Source organism: Cydia pomonella, chromosome 1 (assembly GCF_033807575.1).
Source record: "Cydia pomonella isolate Wapato2018A chromosome 1, ilCydPomo1, whole genome shotgun sequence".
Taxonomy (NCBI): Eukaryota; Metazoa; Arthropoda; class Insecta; order Lepidoptera; family Tortricidae; genus Cydia; species Cydia pomonella.
In genome coordinates, this window is record NC_084703.1 from 29,387,136 (window position 1) to 29,411,205 (window position 24,070).

At 36.1% G+C, this 24,070-nt stretch overlaps 1 protein-coding gene and 1 non-coding gene across 3 annotated transcripts in view; one reads left to right on the forward strand and one right to left on the reverse strand.

Annotated features, from left to right (window-relative positions):
- Positions 1-1,192: 1,192 nt before the first annotated feature.
- The window catches only part of LOC133519210 (uncharacterized), a 29,205-nt gene continuing 6,327 nt past the window's right edge, over positions 1,193-24,070 (forward strand). Inside the window, exons 1-5 of one of the 2 annotated variants that reach the window (XM_061853210.1) lie at positions 1,867-1,976; positions 13,909-14,035; positions 20,886-20,994; positions 21,508-21,804; positions 23,263-23,496. In XM_061853210.1, coding sequence (XP_061709194.1) covers positions 20,893-20,994; positions 21,508-21,804; positions 23,263-23,496 — 633 coding nt within the window. In that variant the 5' untranslated portion in view covers positions 1,867-1,976; positions 13,909-14,035; positions 20,886-20,892. Of the gene's footprint in view, positions 1,977-13,908; positions 14,036-20,885; positions 20,995-21,507; positions 21,805-23,262; positions 23,497-24,070 lie in introns of both variants that reach the window. The other variant, XM_061853202.1, reaches the window with a different exon arrangement.
- Positions 21,866-21,937, reverse strand: Trnat-cgu (transfer RNA threonine (anticodon CGU)). The gene has a single exon. It is a non-coding gene; the product is annotated as a tRNA-Thr (tRNA).

Consider the following 24,070-nt stretch of genomic DNA (forward strand, 5'->3'; position numbering starts at 1 on the left):
CTGCCTGTCTAAAAGTAAATAATAAATAATAATACATATAAAAAAGAAATGTCAAAATAATTGTAATTTGGGCCAGAATTTAACACAATGTTAAATGTCAGAAAAGGATTAATAAGAAAAAACTTGATAATAATAACATGAAATAAATTGAATTGGATAAAATAATTTTATCAAAAAATCTGGGGTCCTATTATACACACAAGATTAAGTTTCTTACAAAATATTTCCACATTTTAGCTGCCCTTATATCGTCTGCTAGTTCGTTGAAAATATTGAGTGGTACCCGACAAATATTTTGTTTAAAGTGTCTAATTTGACGTTGGTAGTGCTAGTTGCAATCTGTTAAATAAGCTAGGTGCAAATAAGTTTAAATAAGTCAATGTTTTTATACACATAATTACAGATATGATATACGTACAGAGCTACAGATTACGGTGAGGATTCTATGCTCGACGAAAAGGTCTCTATGCGTTTCTAGAAAATAACCAACAATGAGTCTTAAGTTTTTTCTGTAATAATTAAATTTCATTTATTTGTGTGCTATTTCCCCAAACTTCTATGCCGTATCTAACGATGCTGTAAAAATAAGCGTGATAAACTGACTTTAAAGTTTTTGCGTCGGTAAGTTATGTATGACAGGGACTTTATTGAGAAGCATTCACTTGCAAGTTTCTTACGTATATAATCGCTATATGCTGATGCCATCTTAAATAGGGATCTAATTCGATTCCAAGGAACCATATACTAATGAGATTTCGTAATTGGCAGATCAATGAAAAGATTGGGTGTGTGTACTGTTCGTCTGAAAGTGATGTAATTACTTTTATTTAAATTTAATGTCCGTAATGTCCGTCTTTGGGTCACAGACTTTCATATTTGTACCAACCAAATTTCAACTTGATTGGTCCAGTAGTTTCAGAGATCCACTATATCCTTTTGAGGTACGGAACCCTAAAAATGACTGCCTAATTACGCTACTACAATCTTCTCTATTCTAAATACCTTCGGTATTGCCCACGTATCTAAGTGAATCATTGCTTTATAACTAATTAAAATATTATTTTAATATATGTATACCTAACCATATAAATACATATTTATTAGTGAGTATAAAAATATGTATTTATATCAGTTAAATAATGGCGCGTGCGTAAAAAAATAATAAAATATTGAGCCTGATTGCCGTTGGTACACTTATCATATCGAAAATTTAATTTTTTTGAAGATAATATGGAGTTGCCTAATAGGCAAAAGAGAGTATCTTCGCAGCACTTATATACTCGTACGCCGTTTGACTTAGAAGGGGTTGCCTTATGCGAAAACTCAAAAACGGCTCAAAAGATGGTGCCCAAATTAGTTTTCATTTTACATTTTTTGACACCTAAGAATGATTTGACTAGATCTGATTTTTTTCCTACACTCTTCTTCTTAGTTGTATACTCTTGTCAGAGTAGTCGTAGTTATTGCGGTCGTTGTACGGCCTTTTTCGCTGTTTCCCACCATTCTCTATTTATTTCCTACAGTATCCACTTTATCAAATTGCCCCTAATCTTTTTGAAAGACTTATCTAACGACACCCCGCACCGTAGGGTTGGAACGAAAAAACATATGGTCTACAATGGAGACATTTTACGTGTACTGGAAACAGGTTGGGACTTACCATACAAATGTAATTTTTTCTAGTCTTGTTTAGGTTTTATTTTAACACTTTGTCAACCTCGATTTAAAGTTAATATCCGAATTATGAGATGGGCATTAAAAGTCAACCCAATTTTATACTTGTTTATCAATTATGATGGCCGTGTGTCAGCGCGTAAGTTAAGTATAAAACGAGTACAGGCTGCTGAATCGCGTCTACTCGCTTCCCGCAAGGTCAAGTGCGAGCGTCCAAGTCATTGCTCCTCCTGTGCGCGCATACCTACTTGCGCAGCGCACCCAGTGCTATTACAATCTGTGATCGGTGTTCTTAACTCGCGGTAAGTTTATTGTATTACTACGTGGTAATTACTAAATCTCGTGTCATGAAAAAGTAGTTCGTTAAATTTCCAATATATTGTAATCTGTGATAAGTTGATAATTTCATTACGACATATAATATGAATACTAATATCACTTTACTGTGACTTACATACAGGGGCCCATTTCTCAAAAGGTATTAGTCTAATATTATTAGTCTGTTGCCATGGTAACCCATACGACTTGACAGTTCGTGGACTAATAATATTAGTGTAATAAAGTTTGAGAAATGGGCCCCAGGTAGGTAGAGGGTAAACAATTTTTTTTTGTGTAACAAACTGCAGATAACTTAAATACCCTACAGCTATATTCCGATATGGTGCTGTCATTGACTTGTGTATATACAAAATACAAAGTGTAACAAAAATAGTGAGGATCCGGTTAAGGGCATATTCGGTATCATGTTCTAATTAGTAAAAAGTAGAAGGAAAGTAATTGGCGCGAAAAATAGTTGGCTTTCGTATGTAGAGGTGGCCGTCTTAGACGAAATCCCCATAGAATTTTTTTCCGCATACTAAAATGTTTTCTTAAAAAAAATTCTACTCAAAACATGATACCGAATATGCCCTTAAACGAATCCCCACTATTTTTGTTACACTTTGTATACATACAAAACTATCTGTAACATTATCTGTGCAGTGCAGGTACTTTAGTTATGTATCACCCATTAACTAGATAACACATGTATAGATTCTTCGCCGTTACTAATTCCATTATTTCGATGATAACTAATAAAAGTAAGTAAAATGTTATAGATACCTATACCAATTTTTCGACATTAATTGATTTATATATAAATTAAAAGTTACAACGCAACGTCTCTACATTTTTGCGACATCATTTGACTACTTACTATTTACTTATTCCCGCACTTTCTGTTATATTTGTAAGGCTATGCGAGGTAATTATTTTTCATAGTCAGTATGTATTAAGAAATTCATAAATAACTAAATAAACGACTAAAATAGGTAGGTATGTATGTTTTGTCCTCATATCTGAAAATATTGACAAAAAAATATTACTTTACATGTTATACAATATTTTTAATTTAATGATATATAATAATTAACTACTATTATGGTTATAATGGTGCCTAAGCCCAAGCAAAAATATCGTTAATAATCAATAAACGTGAACAATTTTACAAAGTAAGAATCCAGTGCCAAAAAATAATTTATTTCCAGAAATTAGCAAATTCATAGCAATACGTATTAAGTATGTGTCTAATCTTGTCACCTATGAGTAGCTATGTATGGTATCGTACTCCGTGAGCGATTAATACCTATATTTTAATTATTTTCAATACTATAATCATATTATATGCTTTAATAATTTAATAATACATATTTAATGTCAGCGCTGGAAGCCACCAGAAACATGCTGAGATGAGGCCACTTCCTGGCACTTTATACTTTCTTTGTTTTTGTTATATCATGTAATTTAATGTGTCTTGTTTGTGTTTACGAATAAAAATTATACTATTCTATTTTATAAAATAAATAAGAGTATAGGGGGTTTACATTTTCTAAATTTGTAGTTATTGTTTTGGCAAAGTACCTAGTAAACTTGCTATTAAGGACTGGACATAGGCCAATTTTAACACTTTCCGAATTAGATAGAGTAAGTAAAGTGACGTTTAAGGCTATGTATTTATTAAGATTCTATTCTACTTCTTCCTAGCGTTTAACCTGGGGTCCACTTGGCAACTAATCCCGAGAATCGGCGTAGGCACAATTTTTTACGAAAGCGACTGCCATCTGACCTTTTAACCTAGAGGGTCTATTGCCTTATTGGGATTAGTCCGGTGTCCTCACGATGTTTTCCTTCACTGGAAAGTGACTGGTAAATATCAAATGATATTTCGTACATAAGTTCCGAAAAACTCATTGGTACGAGCTAGGAGCCAGGGTTAGAACCCGCGACCTCCGGTTTGAAAGTCGCACGCTCTTACCGCTAGGCCACCAAGCCCCTTTCAAGCCCCTTCAACCCCTTTCAAGATTTATAAGATTCTATTCTACAAATATTATTAAATATATTTTGATTTTTACATTTTTACATGTGTAATAAAAATTGTTCTAGATCGTTTTTAAAGCTATAAACAAAATATGAACTTAAATAGTTCTTCCAATATTTAACATGTATTGTTGGTTTTTTCGTTATACTTACAGGCCAATCATCCGTTAACACGATCTCGCAGCGCCATTACAAAATACCTGATCGTTTGAATATACTCGAGCTGCGTAGAAAATTGTATTTGATTTCGTACGCTATTAGCAATAGTATACTTACCTACAGTGGTTTTTAATATTCTCTCAAACAAAGCCACCTACCTACATTCAGTTTTTTTTTTCTTAAAACCGTATTTATATTAAAGGTGATTCGTGCCTGATTCATACCAGCATTGCAAGTTAACGCAGACGCGAGGAATCTAAAATCTCTGGAATAAAAAGCCGACCAACTGTCCCATCCGCAACAATAGTGTTAGAAGGATACTTTTACTCAAAAACTAATTTGATACGAAACCTTAAAAAAGGCTCCATCATCATGTTCGAAATAGTTGTCATGAAAAGTTATTTTGTTAGGTACGTTCATTGAGGCTTGCATGGATAATTTCATATCAAGCAAATATTTTTAACGAAACGATTATTTTGTAGAAAATTCTTTGTCAAATAATGATTTTCGAGACCTGTTTTTTTGTCGAAAGACCTATCTGATGCCGATTCTAGCCATGCCACTGCCACATGGTTCCGTAACCTTCAGTGACAAACAGACCGACGTAGCGATACTATTAATAGTTCCTAATAGTTGACTATGAACATACTCTCGAAACAATATATAACAAAAACTATGCTTAATATTGCAGCGAGTGTTATTGTAATACCGTATATAAGCAATGGTTCCGGTAACACTTGCAACCACCGAGGTCTCACCACGTTGTAACAACGTAACGGATTCAGCAATTTGACGTGAACTCACTCAGGTCGATTCTCACGTTTTAATAAATACCTTGGTATGGCGGATGTAAATTTAGACAACGTTAACTGTTTCACTGTTCACACTATTACTTATGACTAACGGTACGATTCAAAATCGTGGCATGGTGTAAACTTTAAGGACAAAAACATAATTATGCAATACAGGATATATACAGAGGATTACAATAACTAGCTTTACAAACTGATTATTTTTAAGGAATATTTCAAACTAAACCATACCAGAGCTGACGCTTGCTATTTATTAGCTATCGCCGTTGCGATCACGCCATGGATACATATTATATTACTTAATATCTAATAAGAGCTACAACTCCAATATGAACTCAAATAAAGTTCACCATCATGTATATGTACTTACATAATTATATGTATTAGTCTATCTTTTATACATCATATAAGTAGTAGTATTTAACTATTTATATATTTATAATATTTGACTTCACGTTTAATTTATTTCTTATTATTTGTTATTATTTTTTCCTGCACCACCATACACAAATGTCTCAGTTTGACCCAATGGTTGACTGGTAGAGAATGCCTTTTGGCATTAAGTTCGCCATTTGTACATTTTTCTTTATGTGTGAAATAAAGTTTAAATAAATAAATAAATAACTTTTATATTATATACTATTTCATATAATATTTTAAATGTCCTTTTCATGTTAGTAATTCGTTAGGTATATTACTTCATTCTAAATAATAATCATCATATGCCTTTACGCATCACGGATCAATGGACATTCCGGAGGCGTGCGCGAAGCAGAAGCCAACCCGTAGAAACCTTTTTGACACTTTAATGAGATATAAGGGGCACTAGCGGCCCGCCTTAAAAAGCGCTTGTGCAGTGTACTCCCATAAATAATCATAATGAGATTATATTACCTAATTAATATAATACTACTTATTCATAATTAATGTATCTATCGTAAACAAGTCAATACTAGTTAAATAAGTAATTATTATTCATTGTAAGTTTATATGTAGACAGCCTATGACTACTCGCCTACTGCTATATATCATACGTAACGCGCGAAGCGGAGCGCTTTGGATTACGCTCGTATGAAAAAAGATTTAGTACATTGAATCAATAGGAAATTCCATAAGAGCGAAAGAAAAGTTTAGCCACAGTTCCGCACGTGAAACAGAAGATTTTCTATGAAGAAAGACGTAAAATTGGAGCGGCGCTCCTACTTGTACCTTCTCGACAAATGCGCGCGCACTCCGCGCGCCATGTTGTCATTGTTTGCAAACATACCTTTTACCTTAGTGTTTTTTAACGTACGCGCGGGAATGCAATTGTGGCTTTTTCGATTCTAAATAATTAGACAAGAATTAAAAAAATGAGTGCACATAAGTTGTTAGTGCTGAAGTGATTAAAATGAATTAATATAACGTGACAGTCATAACATAATGTAAAAAAACTTTACATAATCGACTCGAGTTAGATACAAAAAGACGACCTTCAACTTTCGTAAAAATGTTTGGACCGAAACCGGTGTGTTAACAATTTATTTATTTATATAATTTATATCCAAGAAATAAAAATAAAACATTCATAATCTCAAAAATCTCAAAACATAATCGATTTTATGCACCTAAACAAGTTAAAACAATTCAATTTTATCTCTAATAATATGGGTCGTATTTTAGATTTAGTCATGTCTACAGTAGCGTTATGTAATGTTTCTCAAAATGTGAGTCCTCTGAGCAATATAGACCCTTTCCACCCTTCACTTGAAGTTGTTATAACGTTTGCAGGCGCACCTCGATTGTCGTACAATAATGTTAACACCAAGCCAAACTTTTACAAAGCCAAATATGACCTTATACGTGCAGATCTTAGTAATTGTCTGTGGGATGACATATTTTCTGGCCTCACCGACGTAAACGATATGCTAAGCGCGTTCTCGGAGGTAGTCAAACAGCTGATTCTAAACCGAAAAACAGCTGTATTCCCCCATGGTTTGAAAAGAACTTAAAACGAGCGTTAAACGAGAAAAATAAGATAAGAGTTCGCTATAAAAAATACAAAAATCCTATGGATGCCTTAGAGTTAAAATTGCTTAGCAAGCGATGCGAGTGTCTGGCTACCTCTCGGTACCTACAATGCTTATATATCTAAGGTGGAAGATGAGCTTACTGCAAATCCTAAAACGTTTTGGTCGCATCTAAAAGCTAAACGAGGTGGGTCAAGTGCTTATCCGGCATCAATGTCTCACGGGGTAATGACCACCACAGACAGTACCGAAATCTGCGACATGTTTGCATCCTACTTTTCCTCGGTGTACATCACTGATTCTAATGACGTCGGTTTGGAATATAATTCACCGTTACCACAATCCCTTATCAACAATAGCCAGTGCTTTTCATCTGTTGTCATAGACAAAGAAGCTCTGCTTATCAAACTGAAAAGTATGGACTGTAGCAAAGGAGCCGGACCTGACGGTATCCCACCTATCTTCATTGTTTCTTGCGCATCTCAGTTGCTTGAGCCCTTATGGCGAATTTTTAACAAATCACTTTCTTCTGAAGTCTTTCCTACAGCCTGGAAGATCGCTAAGGTTGTCCCCATACCTAAATCAGGCGACGATAGCATAGTTTCAAATTATAGACCAATATCGATTTTATCGTGTTATGCTAAGATATTAGAATCCCTTGTCTACCCTCACATACAAAGACATTTCAAACCTTATTTGACTGACAATCTGCACGGATTTGTGAGTTCTAGATCAACATGTACAAACTTAGTATCCTTTACCGAGCTACTAACAAGTGCTGTGGACTCAGGTAAACAAACAGACGTTATATATACTGACTTCAGTAAAGCTTTTGATAAAGTCTCTCACTCAATACTAATGTACAAATTATCAGCATACGGTGTATCAGGCAATATGCTGCAATGGTTACAGTCTTATTTAACTGAAAGGGTTTTCTATGTAGTGGTGAATGGCTACGAATCGTCTTACCGTAATATAACATCTGGCGTACCTCAAGGCTCGCATTTAGGTCCTATACTTATTTATCAATGACGTAAGTGAATGCTTCCACCACTCTACGGTTTTTATGTATGCAGATGACATAAAGTTCGCACGCGTTATTAACACAACTGACGATATCACCTTACTTCAAAGCGATATTTAATATCAGACTGTGAATTATAATATAAGACTGAGTAGTTGGTGTAAGCATAACCTAATGCACATTAATATCAAAAAATGCATCCATATGAAATTCACGCGAAAAAAAATGTAACACAGTCAGACTACCATATAGACGGTTGCAACCTAATCGAAGTTGAGAACACTCGCGACCTTGGAGTTCTTTTCGACAACAAATTAACGTTTATTCCCCACATAGAAAATATTGTCAAGAGGGCATCTAAGACTTTGGGCTTTGTCATGAGAAGCACTAAATCATTTAGGCGCAGCGCAACCAAAATATTGCTATACAATAGTCTGACGAGGAGTATTTTGGAATATTGCAGCGTTGTCTGGAGGCCGCATTATGCTACCCACTCATTACGGTTAGAGCGTATTCAAAAAAGATTCACTCGTCACTTAGCTTTTCAGGCACGTGTTATGGCTAAAAGATCAATATCCTATCAAAGGAAACTGCAATATTTCAAGATGGATTCCCTAGAAGATCGACGGACGCTCCTAGATGCAACTTTTTTGCACAAGTTAGTGAACCACAAAATAGATTGTCCACAACTGCTGACATTGTTGAACTTTCGTGCTCCATCCCGTTTCCCCCGTAATGCTATCACCCCTCTTTACGCCCCGCTTAGAAGATCAGTTTCAGGCACTAACTCTCCAATATGCAGGTTATGTAAAATTGCTAATGGCTGCTGTGACAAGGCGGATATGCACTATGACCCACTAAATCAATTTATAAAATTTGTCCGAAAATATTTTTTTAAACATAAGTAATTAGAATTTAAGTTAAAATTTTGGTAGTTCTATAGTTGTTTACTTATATTTGTTTCGCATGCACTGAAAAAAATAAATAGCCGAACTGGTTTTGTAACTTTACTAAATAACTAAACTACGGTTATAAGAAAATAAACTTTGCATAAATTTACAAAACTTATTTTGTAGTGTATAATAAATACCTGAACACTGATAGCCAAACACGGTTTTGTAACATATAACACATAGTTCGCAAGTCCCAATTTTTGTGTAAACAGTAACCAAAATGTTTGTTACAGTTATGCAAACATTTCTTTCAGTGTGCCGTGTTTACCTGTAAGTAATTGTGACACGACTCCTTACATGTATTAGCTTGTACGTTTTGAATGTATCGATGTCAACAATTGTTGGTGAACCTTAAATAAATAAAATAAAATAAAATAAAACCATTTGTTCAATGAACTGTAGTTGACGTCTATCGGTCGTCAAGATATTCGTAAAATATTAGATTCCATTACGCATACTTACCCAAAATCTATAAGAGAGTTTAATGACCGGTAGGGCGAAAACCGATATCTATCGGTATTTTGCGACGATTAATAAATTGGGTAGTTTTTTCGTTTTTTAGGGTTCCGTAGTCAACTAGGAACCCTTATAGTTTTGCCATGTCCGTCTGTCTGTCTGTCTGTCCGAGGCTTTGCTCCGTGGTCGTTAGTGCTAGAAAGCTGAAATTTGTCGTCGTACAATAAAATCTAAAAATTTTTTTTTTTTAGGGTAGCTCCCCTACACGTAAAGTGGGGGTGAATTTTTTTTTTCGCTTCAACCCTAGAGTGTGGGGTATCGTTGGAAAGGTCTTTCAAAACTAATAAGGGTTTTAAAGAAATATTTTTTGATAAAGTGAATATATTCGGAGATAATCGCTCCGAAAAAAAAAATGTGTCCCCCCACTCTAACTTTTGAACCATAGGTCCAAAAAATATGAAAAAAATCGTGGAAGTAGAGCTTAAGAAAGACATTAAATGAAAACTATATCGGACATGATCAGTTTCGCTGTTTTTGAGTTATCGCAAAAAGTTTTCCCTTCATAGTAAAAAGACTTACTTTAATTAGGTACTGATTATGCAAATTTGCCTATTTGTTTAACTCGGGTGAAAGGTACCATTTACTACACTGTAAGCTCCAGTTTAGCTTATTATGACGGAAGAGTAACTACGGAACCCTACACTGAGCGTGGCCCGACATGCTCTTGGCCGGTTATTTCTTTAATGTAAGTGAACACCCGTAATATTTAGTCACCGGCCGCCGCTGGTAAGCGGTACTGTGAAGGTAGGAAACCTTCACAGTCTCGAGGTAGATAACTGGCAACGATTATTTGAATTCAGAATGAAATCGCCTGCCGATCTTTATTCATTCAGCAGGGCGATAGTTCTGAACTCAAATAATCTAACCGAGAGTGTCATGGGAGTCATGGGACGTACGTAGAGGCAAAAATCAGCCCCGGCTGTCACAAATCCAGAAGGCGCTAGTTCGATCCCAGCACTGGGCACTTTATTTTATTATGATTTTACATACGAACCTGGACTATTATATATAACATGAAAGTGAAAATGAAAATGATTAATGATTTTTTTGTATTTTGCACTAAGCATACTATAGTACATTATGATACAAGTGTGCTAAGTTGGTCCTTACACACGAGGCGATATTGTGCGCGCGAGCTGTAAGCGAGCGCGCAATAAGAAAGCCGATGTTGGTAATGACCAATGCACACGCGTTTCATACGACGTTTTTCAACACACTTGCGAGGAAAACACAAAACTTATACTTAAATTAGTTTTTGGTCAATACAGTAAAAGTACAATTTTCAATTTTTGGCTTACAGTTTTAACATCGAATAATTGCACCAAAGCGTGCTGAGCTTGTAGGCACATTCGCCAGTTCATTGAAGTAAGCTACCAATACGTTTTCCAAGAAAGACTAGGCGTTTTTGCTGATTTTCCATTGAATAAAAATTTCATATGCCGCCAATTATTTTTGACCCGATTTTGATGGTTAAAGGCTATCGTTCTCGGCTCTTGCCTCTATTAGTATTACTGGCAGCGTCAATTTTATGTGTTCTTCATTTTCAATGCTTGAAAATTGTCATTTTCGTCAATATATAAACTAAAAACATGCAAAACTATTCCAATATTCTGACAAATACGGAAAATGGCTGGCGCGTGTTTTTTTTTACGCACGATTCCAATGCGCGCGCCAGGCAAAGGCGCGAACGAAATCGACACAGCCAATAAAAAAAATGTAAAAAGCTAATATTTTCGTATTTCTATTCGACGGATGGAGATCAAATCGATAAAATGTTAAGTTTATTCATTAATGTAATTTACCAGATAATTTAATCTATAAATTATGCTTGGTGTGATAAAACCTCTTTGAACTAACATTTGAAACCTAATAGTTGGTTTAAAAAAATGTATTACTGGACCAAATTAAGAAGGCTCCGTTTCCATGCATATTATTAGGAATAAATTACCTTCTGAACTCAGTCGGATAATATAATGAAAAAGCACGAGTGTAATAATATACTGAAAAAGCACGCGTGTTTAATATATAGGATTATGAGCCAATAATTGGTGGAATAAAAACGTCGTTTTGAGCAAGTGTGTTGAAAAATATATTTTTAATACAGTTGCTCCAAAAGTGCTACTTTACGTAACTGTTTAGCGTGCGGAAAGTTGGATTTCGCGAACTAGTGCTTTTTGCTTTTCCACTTGTCAGACTTTGTTTTTCCAATGTTAATGTTAGTTTCGTTTAAAAGTCGTTATCAACATAAGAACCTACTGTTCATGTAAAAATAATAAATATAAGCATATTTCATATTTTATTACTTACCTCTTCATCATTATAACACGTTTATTTTTTAATATTGAATATTGAAAAACCGTTTTTAATAAGTTGTCTGAATGGAACGGAATAGCTGCCTAAGCAGAGGCTTTTTTTCTTACTGCAAGAATGTTTTAAGTTTCCAAAGGCAACATTTGATATTGTGTTCATACAATTTAAATATATGATACACAAATAATCGTACACAAATACTTAGGTAATAATAGTATAATATTTTATTTTTACAAATTTTTCAGTCTTATAGAACATGCATAAAAAAAAGTACTTGTTGTTTTTCTTATTTTTCGCAACTGTATTAAAAAAGCAGCCAAGTGCGAGTCGGACTCGCCCATGAAGGGTTCCGTACCATTTATGACGTATAAAAAAAACTACTTACTAGATCTCATTCAAACCAATTTACGGTGGAAGTTTGTATGGTAATGTACATCATATATATTTTTTTTGTTTTATCATTCTGTTATTTTAGAAGTTACAGGGCGGGAGGGACACATTTTACCACGTTGGAAATGTTTCTCACGCAAACTATTCAGTTTAGAAAAAAATGACATTAGAAACCTCAATATCATTTTTAAAGACATATTCATAGAAAAAATGGAGTCTCAGTTCATTGTTTTTTTTTTTCTATTTTTGTATGAGAATCTTAATGCGGTTCACAGAATACATCTACTTACCATGTTTCAACAGTATAGTTCTTATCGTTTCGGAAAAAAGTGTCTGTGACATAAACGGACAGACGGACATGACGAATAATTATATCCTCTGAGGAAATTTGGTAATTTAATAAAAGTAAGCTCAATTTGCCTTTAAAGGTTGGAAGGGACATTTTAGCTTGCAATGGCGGTGGTAGGTCGTTCCAGATCTTAGATGCAGAGTATTTGAAACTACCACGATAATCTGCTGTTTTATGTTGCGGGGCACTCATTTTATTTAGAAACTTACTGCGAGTATTCCGACCGTGAACGTCTTTCATCCATCGAAACTTATTATAAAAATATTCTGGTTTATGACTAGAAACTATATTTTTAACCATACTGGCCATATGCAAGGTTCTACGTGCTGCCATCTTCAGAATATTTCTCTCGTTTGTAAACGGTGTGATATGAGCTCGCTTTGGCACCGAGAAACAAAACCTAGTACAAGCATTTTGAACTCTTTGAATTGCCTGTGCGGTTTTAGCCAGCAGGCGTGGTCCATATACGATATCGCAATAATTAAACTGTGATAACACTAGCGACTCAACCAAAACCAGCCTCACCTCTTCCGTTAGGTAATTTCGGATACCATACAAAATTTTTAACATATAAAATGAACAACGTCATGTGTCCTACTTTATGTAACGCATTGTAAAATTGTTTTAAGAAACGAATGCTGTTGTACCTTTACCCCAGCATCATAATTTTTTTTAATATGTATCGATTTTAGTCACTTTTATGTAACTATGTAGCAAAATTAAGGAACTGGTGGTTTATTTGACTGCAACATAATGAAAAGCATTAAAATAAGAGTGTTGAAAGCGAGTTTAATGCCTAATTATGCATTTACATGCGCTCCTTATTATCTACACATATTAAGCTCTTTATGTTGTGTTCAAGAACCGCATGTTACGACGGCTTGGTCTGTAAAAAATAAAAATACTATCATCATTTCATCTCAAACAACGAGTTTAAAAACATCGTACTAAATATATATATATATATATATATATGATATTTTTAAATCCGTTGTTTGAGATGACATAATATAGGACATACTTAAACATTGACTAAGTCCCACAGTAAGCTCATTAGCTCAACAAGGCTTGTGTTGAGGGTACCTACGTAAACAACGATATAAATAATATATAAATACAAAGAAAACACCCATGACTCAGAAGCAAATATATATGCTTATCATTATCACACAAATAAATGCCTTTATCAGGATTTGAACCCTGGACCATCCGCTTCATAGGCAGGGTCACTACCAGGCCAGACAGGTCGTCATATTACTTTCAAATGCAACATGTGTTGGTATAAACTTATTAATGTTCCCTTACACCATATTTTCCTAGATAACGTAGATTTTGATTAAAACGCGAATTTTTCCAGGGTGGTACACATTTTCCAAGAAGGCTGCGATTCCTCGAGGTCCCAAATGTCAAATGGTATGGACATGAATAAGGGGCCTTTTATTTACGTACATACCAAATTTCAGGACTGTCCAAGAGATTTCGAGGTTTGTTCTATTCCGATTGTGCTATAGATTAGCCAAACATTTTTCAGTAAAATCACCGGCGTGCTCACGCCGCCATGACAATTTAAATGGCGGGGTCGCAGGGCAGTCGTTTATTAGGTACATATTTAGATAAGTCAGTGTTGGGAATTTACTTTTTGTTTCTTCTTATGTAGGTATGTTCCCCAATGATTCGAAGATGATCGGGTCGATCTGGAAAAGTTTAAAAGGGTATAAAAGATGCACGCAGATAAAGACTAATAAAATAATGGCATACTTACGGTTTTGTGAAGTCAGTTCATTCTTGTGACAAGTTATTGATTTTGAGGACTCAATCTGAATTTGAGAAACAATAAATATCTTTAGCCAAAATTCAATGATCTTCTTGAAGTTTAACCTTGTCTAGCTTTTAAATTGAAATGATTTTTCGACGCAGGCTTTAAAATACTAAATGCGAATTTATATTGATTATTGTTGAAGATTTCTCAGTAGGTACCTATTTTCTTAAATCGGGCTCATAATGCCAACGTAGAGAAAATATTTTTTTTTATACCACGACGGTGGCAAGCAATCATACGGCCCGCCTGATGGTAAGCAGTCACCGTAGCCCATGGACGCCTGCAACTCCAGAGGTGTTACATGCGCGTTGCCGACCCTTTAAAAATCTGTACACTCCTTTTTGAAGAACCTCATACTGTAGACCCTTGGGAAAACCTCGGCAGGAAGCTCATTCCATAACCGGAGCGTGCGCGGGAGGAAGTTCCTCTTAAACTGCAAAGTGCGTGACCATTTAGGTTCTAGGGTGTGAGGATGAACACCCTGCCGACGGTGGGCGGTGCGGTGATAAAAAGTAGCCGTGGGCATCATGTCAAACAATTCTTCAGAGCACAGCCCATTGTAGGTACAAGCGGTCGAACTGTCAAAAAGTCTGACTTTGCGAAAGCAGCAGCCTTTGCCCTGGAGTAATTATAATCATTAATTACCTATACAACTATGGACAGAGTTTTGTTGATTCATTTTTTGTCTACACAAGCAGTCCCTACCCGTTAAATGGTGCTCGGAAGAGTAAATTCACGAATAACTATAAAATACCCCATAATAAAACAAAAAACATGCAAATCAGTCCAGTGCTCCCCGGAAAATCTGGGAATATGATCCGGGATTCCAAGATTCCATGACACTGTTTCTCCAGGACTTCGGAATCCCGGGTCATTACTATTTACTACGCCGTGAGCCCCAAAATCCTGGGTTTTAGGTTTCTCATCTTGGCTGCCGGATTTAAGAGATGGCATACTATAATTAAACAATATCAAATAAATCAAGATCTACAAAAATCTAAATCTAACTGGAATATAGTATTCACGTACGGCGTTTACGATCACGGTTTTATGGTCACGGAAAGTAGACCTAGAGCTGTAATAAAATATTAAAATACAAGAAAGATGGTGATCTTATTACATCATTAGCTAGCGAATAGTTAGTTACTTGCGTAACGATGTTAAGAAAACATCATTACGCAAGTACCTATCGCCGATGTCAGATGCGGGAAGCAGCGCGCGCGCATACCTGGAGCAAGGCCGTTTGGAGCAATGACCCTGCGATGGACTCCACTTCTACTTGTAATTGCATATAAAAAAGCGCACTTAATTAATAACCAGTACTTGGGATACTTACTTAGACTTTGCATGAAATTAAAATAACAACTACGTATGTATGGATAGCCAGTAAAGTAAGAGCATAGAGGACGACCGCTTCTAATAAATCGTATGGACTTTTATTCGCTCCTAACTCTTAGGTATAAAAATAATAAAAAAATAGCCACAACCGAATACAGAACCTCCTTCTATGAAATTGAAGTCGATTAAAAAGTCAAACGAAAGGGTATAGCTACGATGACTGCTATAATTGGCCACTCTTGACAATAAGATTTCTATTGCCTTGTTTCTTGCTGCCTTACTATGGAGTGGCTAATTACTATGGAGGCGGAGGGGCCAATAACTATCGCAGTCACCCTATGGTTAATACGAGTATAGTTATATCATATTGTGTAAAAATATTTTCCATAATGCCAGGCATTACCTATGCATCCAGGTGATATCCAGAGAGTAAAATGGGGACTAGATTTGTACGGTCGGGCGCGCTTTCCTCTTAAGTGGGTCCACATAAAAAATATGCATTTTTGACAAGTTTTGAATTGACATCCGTTAATGCTACATGTAAAAACATACAAATCAAATTATAAGTAATCATATGTCGGTTCTTTAATTTTTTTAGCGGCGTACTTATACTTACTTCTGCCGGTCTAAGATGGGTCATGTAACACTGCGAATGACGTTTTTTGTAGTGATGCCAAAGTATCGATAATTTTACTTTTTTTAGGGTAACGTTTACAAACAGCCAAGTCAGTCAAAACATTCTATTAGCAAATGTATGTTATTTTTAGTGGTGAATGAAAAAAAAATACAACTTGTCACTCATTTGAGCTGGATTGACGTCATCTGTCACGTCATAAAAATAAACATAACATAAACATAATTTATTTAAAAAACACATATTCCATGGTTACATTCATTAGTGATGGTTTACATGTGCCTAAACTAGGATTCCCTGTGTTTCAGGCGAGAACTACGAGTATGCCACACATTGTTCATGAAAAATGTTCTGTTACAAAATACACATTATATTAGCAACTTAATACTATAATACATTTATCGAATAAATAATCTATTGAATATATAGATTAAATGTTTCCTAACAACATATTTCCTTTAATCATTTACTACCTCCCAAGATTTAAAAAATATCAATTTGATTTAGTTAAAAATTTCATTATTTTAATCTAGTCATATCTATTATCGAAATTATTTTATGGATACACCACTTCCCTAGTCGACGCTTCTATATAAACGAAGTATCTTTTGTAAGACGCCACCACGCTAGTTCATATAAGATTTTTTCAAGAAATTTCAAAAAACCGGTCAATTCGTATTCTGGAGACAAGGAGGAACATATCCATACCAGTTTTAGGTATTTAGAAGAGATGTCGACGACTTTTCTCAAAAAAGTCCTGTTGCCTCCAGACTAATGGGCATCGTGAAGGTCGACCAAAAACAACCGTGACTCAGGAGAACATTGATGCTGTACGGCAACTAATCGTCGAAGATCGCCATGCGACATACCGTGAGATAGAAACTTCATTGGGCATTTCAGGGACCAGTGTTCAAAATATTTTGCATGGCCACTTAGGCGTAAAAAAAGTTGATCTCATGCTGGATACCACATTTACTCAGTGAAGACCAAAAATCGGCTCGCTTTTACGACATTATCAGTGGTGACGAGTCTTGTATATATGTGTATATGCCTACCATCCGGATTCTAAACAGCAGTCGACTGTTTGGGTGTTCCAAGATGAGCCAAAACCGACCAAAGGGCCAACACACAATTACACGATACGACGTCGTATCGTGGGACGATGCGACGTCGTGTCACGTTGCGGTGTTGTGTAACGTTGCGGTGTCGTGCCGTGGCACGATACGACGTCGTGCTCCAGCACAATACGATGTCGTCTCACAGCACGATACGACATCGAGTCTAGTTGCAACGTCGCGTCGTGGTTCGATACGACGTGGTGTCGTAGCATAATACAACGTTGTGTCTCGTTGCCATGTCGTGTATACTAACGATGTGCATAAGGGCTTCGAAATCTTTAAGATAAGACCTACTGTAGTATCTATAATACCAAGACCTATTGATTATATGTACACAGAGATTACATATTATATATTTGGTATTAAGTGTATTATTAATGGTGTTTACGTATTTATCATATATTTTGCATTTTTTCTTGAATACATCATTGTTTATACATTGTTTACTTTTATTGATGCTTTATTATTTTCGTAACTATGGCAACGTCAAATCTTTAAACATTTTAAAATGAAGGTTGAATAGTTAAGCCCATAAGAAAGTGAATAAATGGCTCACACAAATTAAAGAATCACCTTACACTTTACATAGTGACACTGTTGTATGACGCTTTAAATGAATAGGCTAAACAATCAAATACCAACTGTTCCGCCGCTTTAAAATTTATTTTATGTATATAAAGTATGCCGTTGCCGGTCGAACAAACGACAAGCACCAAAGAAAAAATGCAATTTAGCATGACGCGTCTGCTGCGTTAATCTATGTTCGCAATCGGTGTGTCTTTGTGCGTGTCGCTCTCCCCGATTTGAACATAAGTTTGTCTTTTTCTTTAATGCTATAAACATTTACGGTTTACATCGTAGATTTCCACGACGCGACGCCGCATCGTGACACGACGTCGTATTGTGCCGGAGCACGATGTCGTATCGTGCCACGACACGACGCCGCGACGTTACACGACGTCGCAACGTGACACGGCTTCGCACCACGATACGACGTCGTATCGTGTAATAGTGTGTTAGACCAAAGTAAGACGCTCACGGAGCACTTCGAAAAAATGGTCGCCACGTTTGTAGCGAAAAGTGGTCACGTTGCCACCTCCGTGCTAGAGGATCGTAAAACAGTCATTACTCACTGGAATATCAATGTTTATTTACCAGAAGTTATCAGCGAGTAGAAAAACAACCCCAGAAGTCGTATCGTATTATACGATAACGCGAGCACGCACACCGCTAGGCAGACAATTGAGTTTTTAAAAGAGCAAAACGTAGAAAATCTGGAACACCCGCCGTACAGCCCAGACTTAAGCCCCAATTAATTCTTCACTTTTCCAAAAATCAAGCAACGACTTCGTGGTCAACAGTACCGTTCGCCTGAAGGAGCGGTTGAGGCATACAAAACGGCCATTTTGAACCCTTCGGCCGCGTACGCAACCAGAGCTTCGTAACCAGATGCGATCGAAAACTATTTCTGCCTTGTACGAAACCGGTTGCGATCAAAAACTAATTTCGTCTTACCCGTAACCAGTTACGATCGAACACTTCTCGTTCTTATACGAAACCAATGTCTGGGCCATCTAGCTATAGGTTTTTTTCAAATATTTTGTCATGATACTCATGATAATTTCTTATCCTGAATGTCAGTGCTCCATGTCTCTTAAGCCAGTGTCTTTTAAGGAACGAGGTTACATTGTATTTGCCAACAAAATATTTGAATATTATCAACTGGTACAATTTTTGTGTTCTGATTTTTGACTAGATATATAACGTGTACAGTACTTATACTGTATAACAAGGTGTATAAATATAATCTTAGCTGACTTTATCAACGGTCGAAAGGTTTCGTACAACAAAGAAAAGTGTTCGATCGTAACTGGTTACGGGTAAGACGAAATTAGTTTTTGATCGCAACCGGTTTCGTACAAGGCAGAAATAGTATTCGATCGCATCTGGTTACGAAGCTCTGGTTGCGTACGCGGCCGAAGGGATTTTGAAGACCCCGACTTCGGACTTTAATAAGTGTTTCGAAAACTGGTTCGATCGAATGAAAAAGTGTATTACGTATCACGGTGATTACTTTAAAAACAATAAATACCCATTAACACTTATATTGTCTTTAGTTTTCCCAAACGACAGAACTTAAAAGGCAGCCCTCTTAGGAATAAGTGGAAGAGACTTAAAAGAAGCGGTAATTTTCCTAGAAAAATTAAAAACACATTAAATCAGATGATATACTCAGCAATAATTTTGGTTCTTCGACTTGAGTAACCCTAAATCCATTAACATGGCCGCATCGTGTGCTATAAATGTAGCAGTAAATACAATTACTCGGTACATCAGAAACCAGATCGTTTAAGCAAATTTTTACTGATTTTAATCAATATTTTATATTTAAATTTGAGTAAATAGAGTATTTTTCGCACTAAGTTTTACTGTATTACGTGTACTAACAGATGGTAGAAACTTAGGTACCTACACATTGATGGTAAAAACGTCATGGACGACATCAGTACAGAATAATTAAGTACTTTTTTGTTCCTTGATCTGGTTGTGTAATCGCTTACCTGAGGTATGCTTTTAGCACATATTAGTTGAATAAAAGCATTTCCTTCACTTTTACACATTTAAAATACCGAGTAAAGCAATTTGGCAGCTTTTACATAGGTAACATATTTGTTTCGCGTCGAGTAAACATTTACAGGACTTTTATTCGAGTGTTGTTCTATTGTTTAAAGCATCAAAAACCGAAAATAAAAACGTGTTCTCGACTTTTGTAGGACATAAATTTGCTAGTTGGGCGGTTTCGGCCAAATATCGGCATACCTTTTGGCTGAGCCGAAACTTAGAAATGGTACTTCGTTAGTAGCGGCGGTAAATGACAAAGGAAGGACGGCTACGTTTTGCCACGCTGCCGCCAAGTGAGATTTAACATCAGCGAAAAAATTTTGTAACTACCCATAAGATAAAGTATACCTATGTATATAAATTAAACATGCTTATGAGAAACAGTTACAGCTACATTTTATTAAACAATTTTTATCAACAGATTCATCATTCTTGTGTATGGTCTGCCATAAGGACCCTTTTCTACTAAACTTTGAACCCAATTTGAATACAGAAATGCTCTACGTATACTAGTGAAACTGAGCTACATACATATATTTTACTTTTTTGCATACAACAAACAAACGATAATTTTGAAGCATTTTACAAAAACGTTAATATCTCCGTAACTAGAAACTGCCATAAGGACCCTTTTCTCATGGACGGCCACATATAAAGTAACAGTTTCAATCATGGACCAAACATATATTAAAAATGGTTCAATCGAAATGGCAAAAAATGTAAAGATGTAAACAAATATGACAGTATTTGTTATCATTTGACATGAATTTTTTTACTTATCTTAACTGTTTTCGTTATGTCAGTTGGAACATGCTTCGAAGACAACTTGTTTTGGCGTGCCTGTTCTGCTGGGTCGCGCACACAACGGCCAGCAGCGACGACCGGTTCATCAAGAAATACGCAATGATGAAGGTAAAACCGTACTTAGAGTCTACACACTTTGATGTTTCTCGCGGTAGTTAAATTGATATATAAATTCGGAAAAATCCATAAGTACTTCTTTTTAATGCCCTGGCGATTTAATGGGTATCTCCACTGTACACAAGTAAATCGTTTTCGGAAACAAACTTTTTTTAGAGCGCACATTCGTTTCTCGTTGCACTAAGACTGCTGACTGGTGAGGGGTTCGAGACATACCTACAGTCGCCATCAGATATATCTGAGTGGCCATTATGCTCAAAAATATCTGAACACGCATTCTAACATCTTGATAATAGAGGCGTGATATTTGTGAGCACCTTGGCCACTCCAATATATTATCTTTAGTTCTTGAAATATGGAACGAATCACTCTAGATCGAAACTGATCATGATCAAATCGAAAATAGTACAGCAGATATCAGTAAGCGAAAGCGCTAGTTTTTTAATTCTTATATTTTTATTGGGGTTTTTGTTAACTAAAAATGAAATTTATTTCTTTTTTCAGATTTATGAAAGTTGTTTTGGTCCAGAAGTAGTAAAACAAATTCGACAAGAAATGAAGGACGCATATGCAAAATGTTCAGCACCGCCATCTTTCGACTCCCAGCCGAACTTGCATCTCCCGCCGTCGGTGCTCTTGGGAAAACTGCCGCCCGGCTTTGCCATGGACCCGAGCTCGCAAACCATCACTAAGCCCACAGATGGCGCTTTACACAACCAGGAGAATGATTTAGCAAATCAAGACTCGCATTCTCTTAAAGGGTCGCCTCTAGGAGGGGTCCTTGCATTTAGGCCACATGGTGTAAGTACAAAATAAAAATAATATGTAAAAAAATCATGTCCATTAGTATCAGCTCTAACAATGCCTCCTGTGAGGATTGAACTCACGACCCCTGGTTTACGAGACCAGTGCTCTACCACTGAGCTAAAGAGGCGATAGCTTCACAGATCAAAAGGCGAAAATGGCTTGGATGCCTACCTATATATTTACAACGTGCAATTTTGAGAATTAATGATACTGGCGTTTATACTTGGTAGGATTACATACATTAAGTATATGCCCGAAGGGTGCCAATGTGTGCCATGTTACTTTCAAATTATCTTTGATGTTAGGTACTCTGCTGTTAACTTGTTACACACAGTCAGCAGTAAGCATCAATCGTAGCGGAGGAAACAACCCGCCAAATGTATCTGCCCCCTGTGGAATACTTTTACAAATAGAGATTCTCTCTACAATTCGCATTCAAAAGTATATCTTATAAGCACAGTCTAATTATTCTTTATATGAAAACTTGTCTGTTTTTGTTCAGCCATTAGAGAATGGTAGTAGGGGTAGAGGATCTCGACCTACCGCGAATGTGAAAGAGTGATATATCTTATCCGCTACTTTGGATGCACCGATGCGCGCTGTACTCTCATTTTAGGACTTCTTAAGAGGAGACAGGAGCTGAGATTTAAATATTTTAGGTGAATATATCTGTTTCGCTAACGATAGGCGAAAAATCCTGCGTCAAAATCTCGAAAAACGATGTTTTGTACTCGACTGTTTCCTCTTCCAAAACTTAACCAAATGTAACGAAATTTTGAGATCTTAACCAAATGTAAAGAAATTATCTGTGTCGGACTGTTTTTCTTAGGCTAATTGATGTCAGTTTTGTATGACCATTCTTCTCTTTGCGGCCTGGTAAAGTAGGCCCTGTTTGCCAATATTTGAAGTGCACTAGCGCATTAAGAAACAAAATTATAAAAAAAAAGAAAACAGTCCAACACAGATATTAATAATAACCTGTGTTGAAACAATCATTGCTCTAGATTCAAAAACCACAGAGGAAACAGTCGAATACGTTTGTATGAAGAAATGACCACTCCAGTGACTGCTTAGCCAACGTGCCAATCGTTACCGCTCTGTAGCGAATGAAACGCAACTGTCACTATCGCACTAATATGGAAGAGTGATAGAGAGAGATGACTACGATACGCAACGGAGCGTTAAAATTGGCACATTGGCTACGCGGCCTGTTGCCTCTGAAATGTTTCCTATACATACATAATTTATCGTTTTTTGTACACAACCATGAAAACAAATACATAAGAATTTAATGAAGTATTTATATTACTTAAGTCTTTTCAAGAGGTCATATAATTTTTTAACCTAGCAATTTATATTATATAATGTTAATGTCTTTATATATACTATTCATCGCATCAATATAAGCTTAAGAAATATATAATTAAAGAAAAATGAATCTGTCAATTCCAGTCGCAGTTTCCTCAGCAGCAGCCGGCGGTGCCCCCGTACATGATGCCTGGCAGTAGTGGCAGTCCCCAGTTCAGACCGTTCAGCCCTGCGACACCGTTCTACCAATTCCCATACGGCGCCCCCGGTCTGTTCTACCCACCGGGAATGCCGTCGTATAATCCGTACGCGTACCAACAACAATATCCGCAAGGCTTTTATCAGCAGCCGGGTTTCTTTGGATCTAATAGAATGTCGGTTAGTATTGTAAACATAGATCATATGTAACTGTATACAACATTTTTTTTCCAAAAACGAGAGTATAGTGTAGTAGAGTATCATACTCGTAATTAAGTATGTTTATTTTTCAGAGGCACACGATCTTGCTTTACCTATTTAGAAAACGTTACAATACATAGTAAATAATTAGTAACAGAGTCAAGAATTTAGCAAAATGGATGAATGTCGACACCAGCTTGTTAAATGTTCGTATCGGAATCAAAGCAGGGTCTAATCAGTAATCACAAATTAGGTAAAAGCCCTGTCTAAGTTTTTCGATTTCGCTTAAGTTTTTGTTACTATTTTGCAGTAACTAAAAGGAGATCCTGAGTTTCAGAGTATTATATAAATTATATTATGGTGTATCTGTATTGTTTCAATCTGCAATAAATGTATGAGCTACGTAGGTGCTTATCTGATTTTAGGGTTCTGTACCCGAAAGGTAACTATCCGTCCGTCCGGTCGTCCGTCTATATGTCTGTCTGTAGATGATAAACAGCTCAGTATACAAAAATTAGTGAAACATTTGTTAGTTAATAACTACACAACGAAA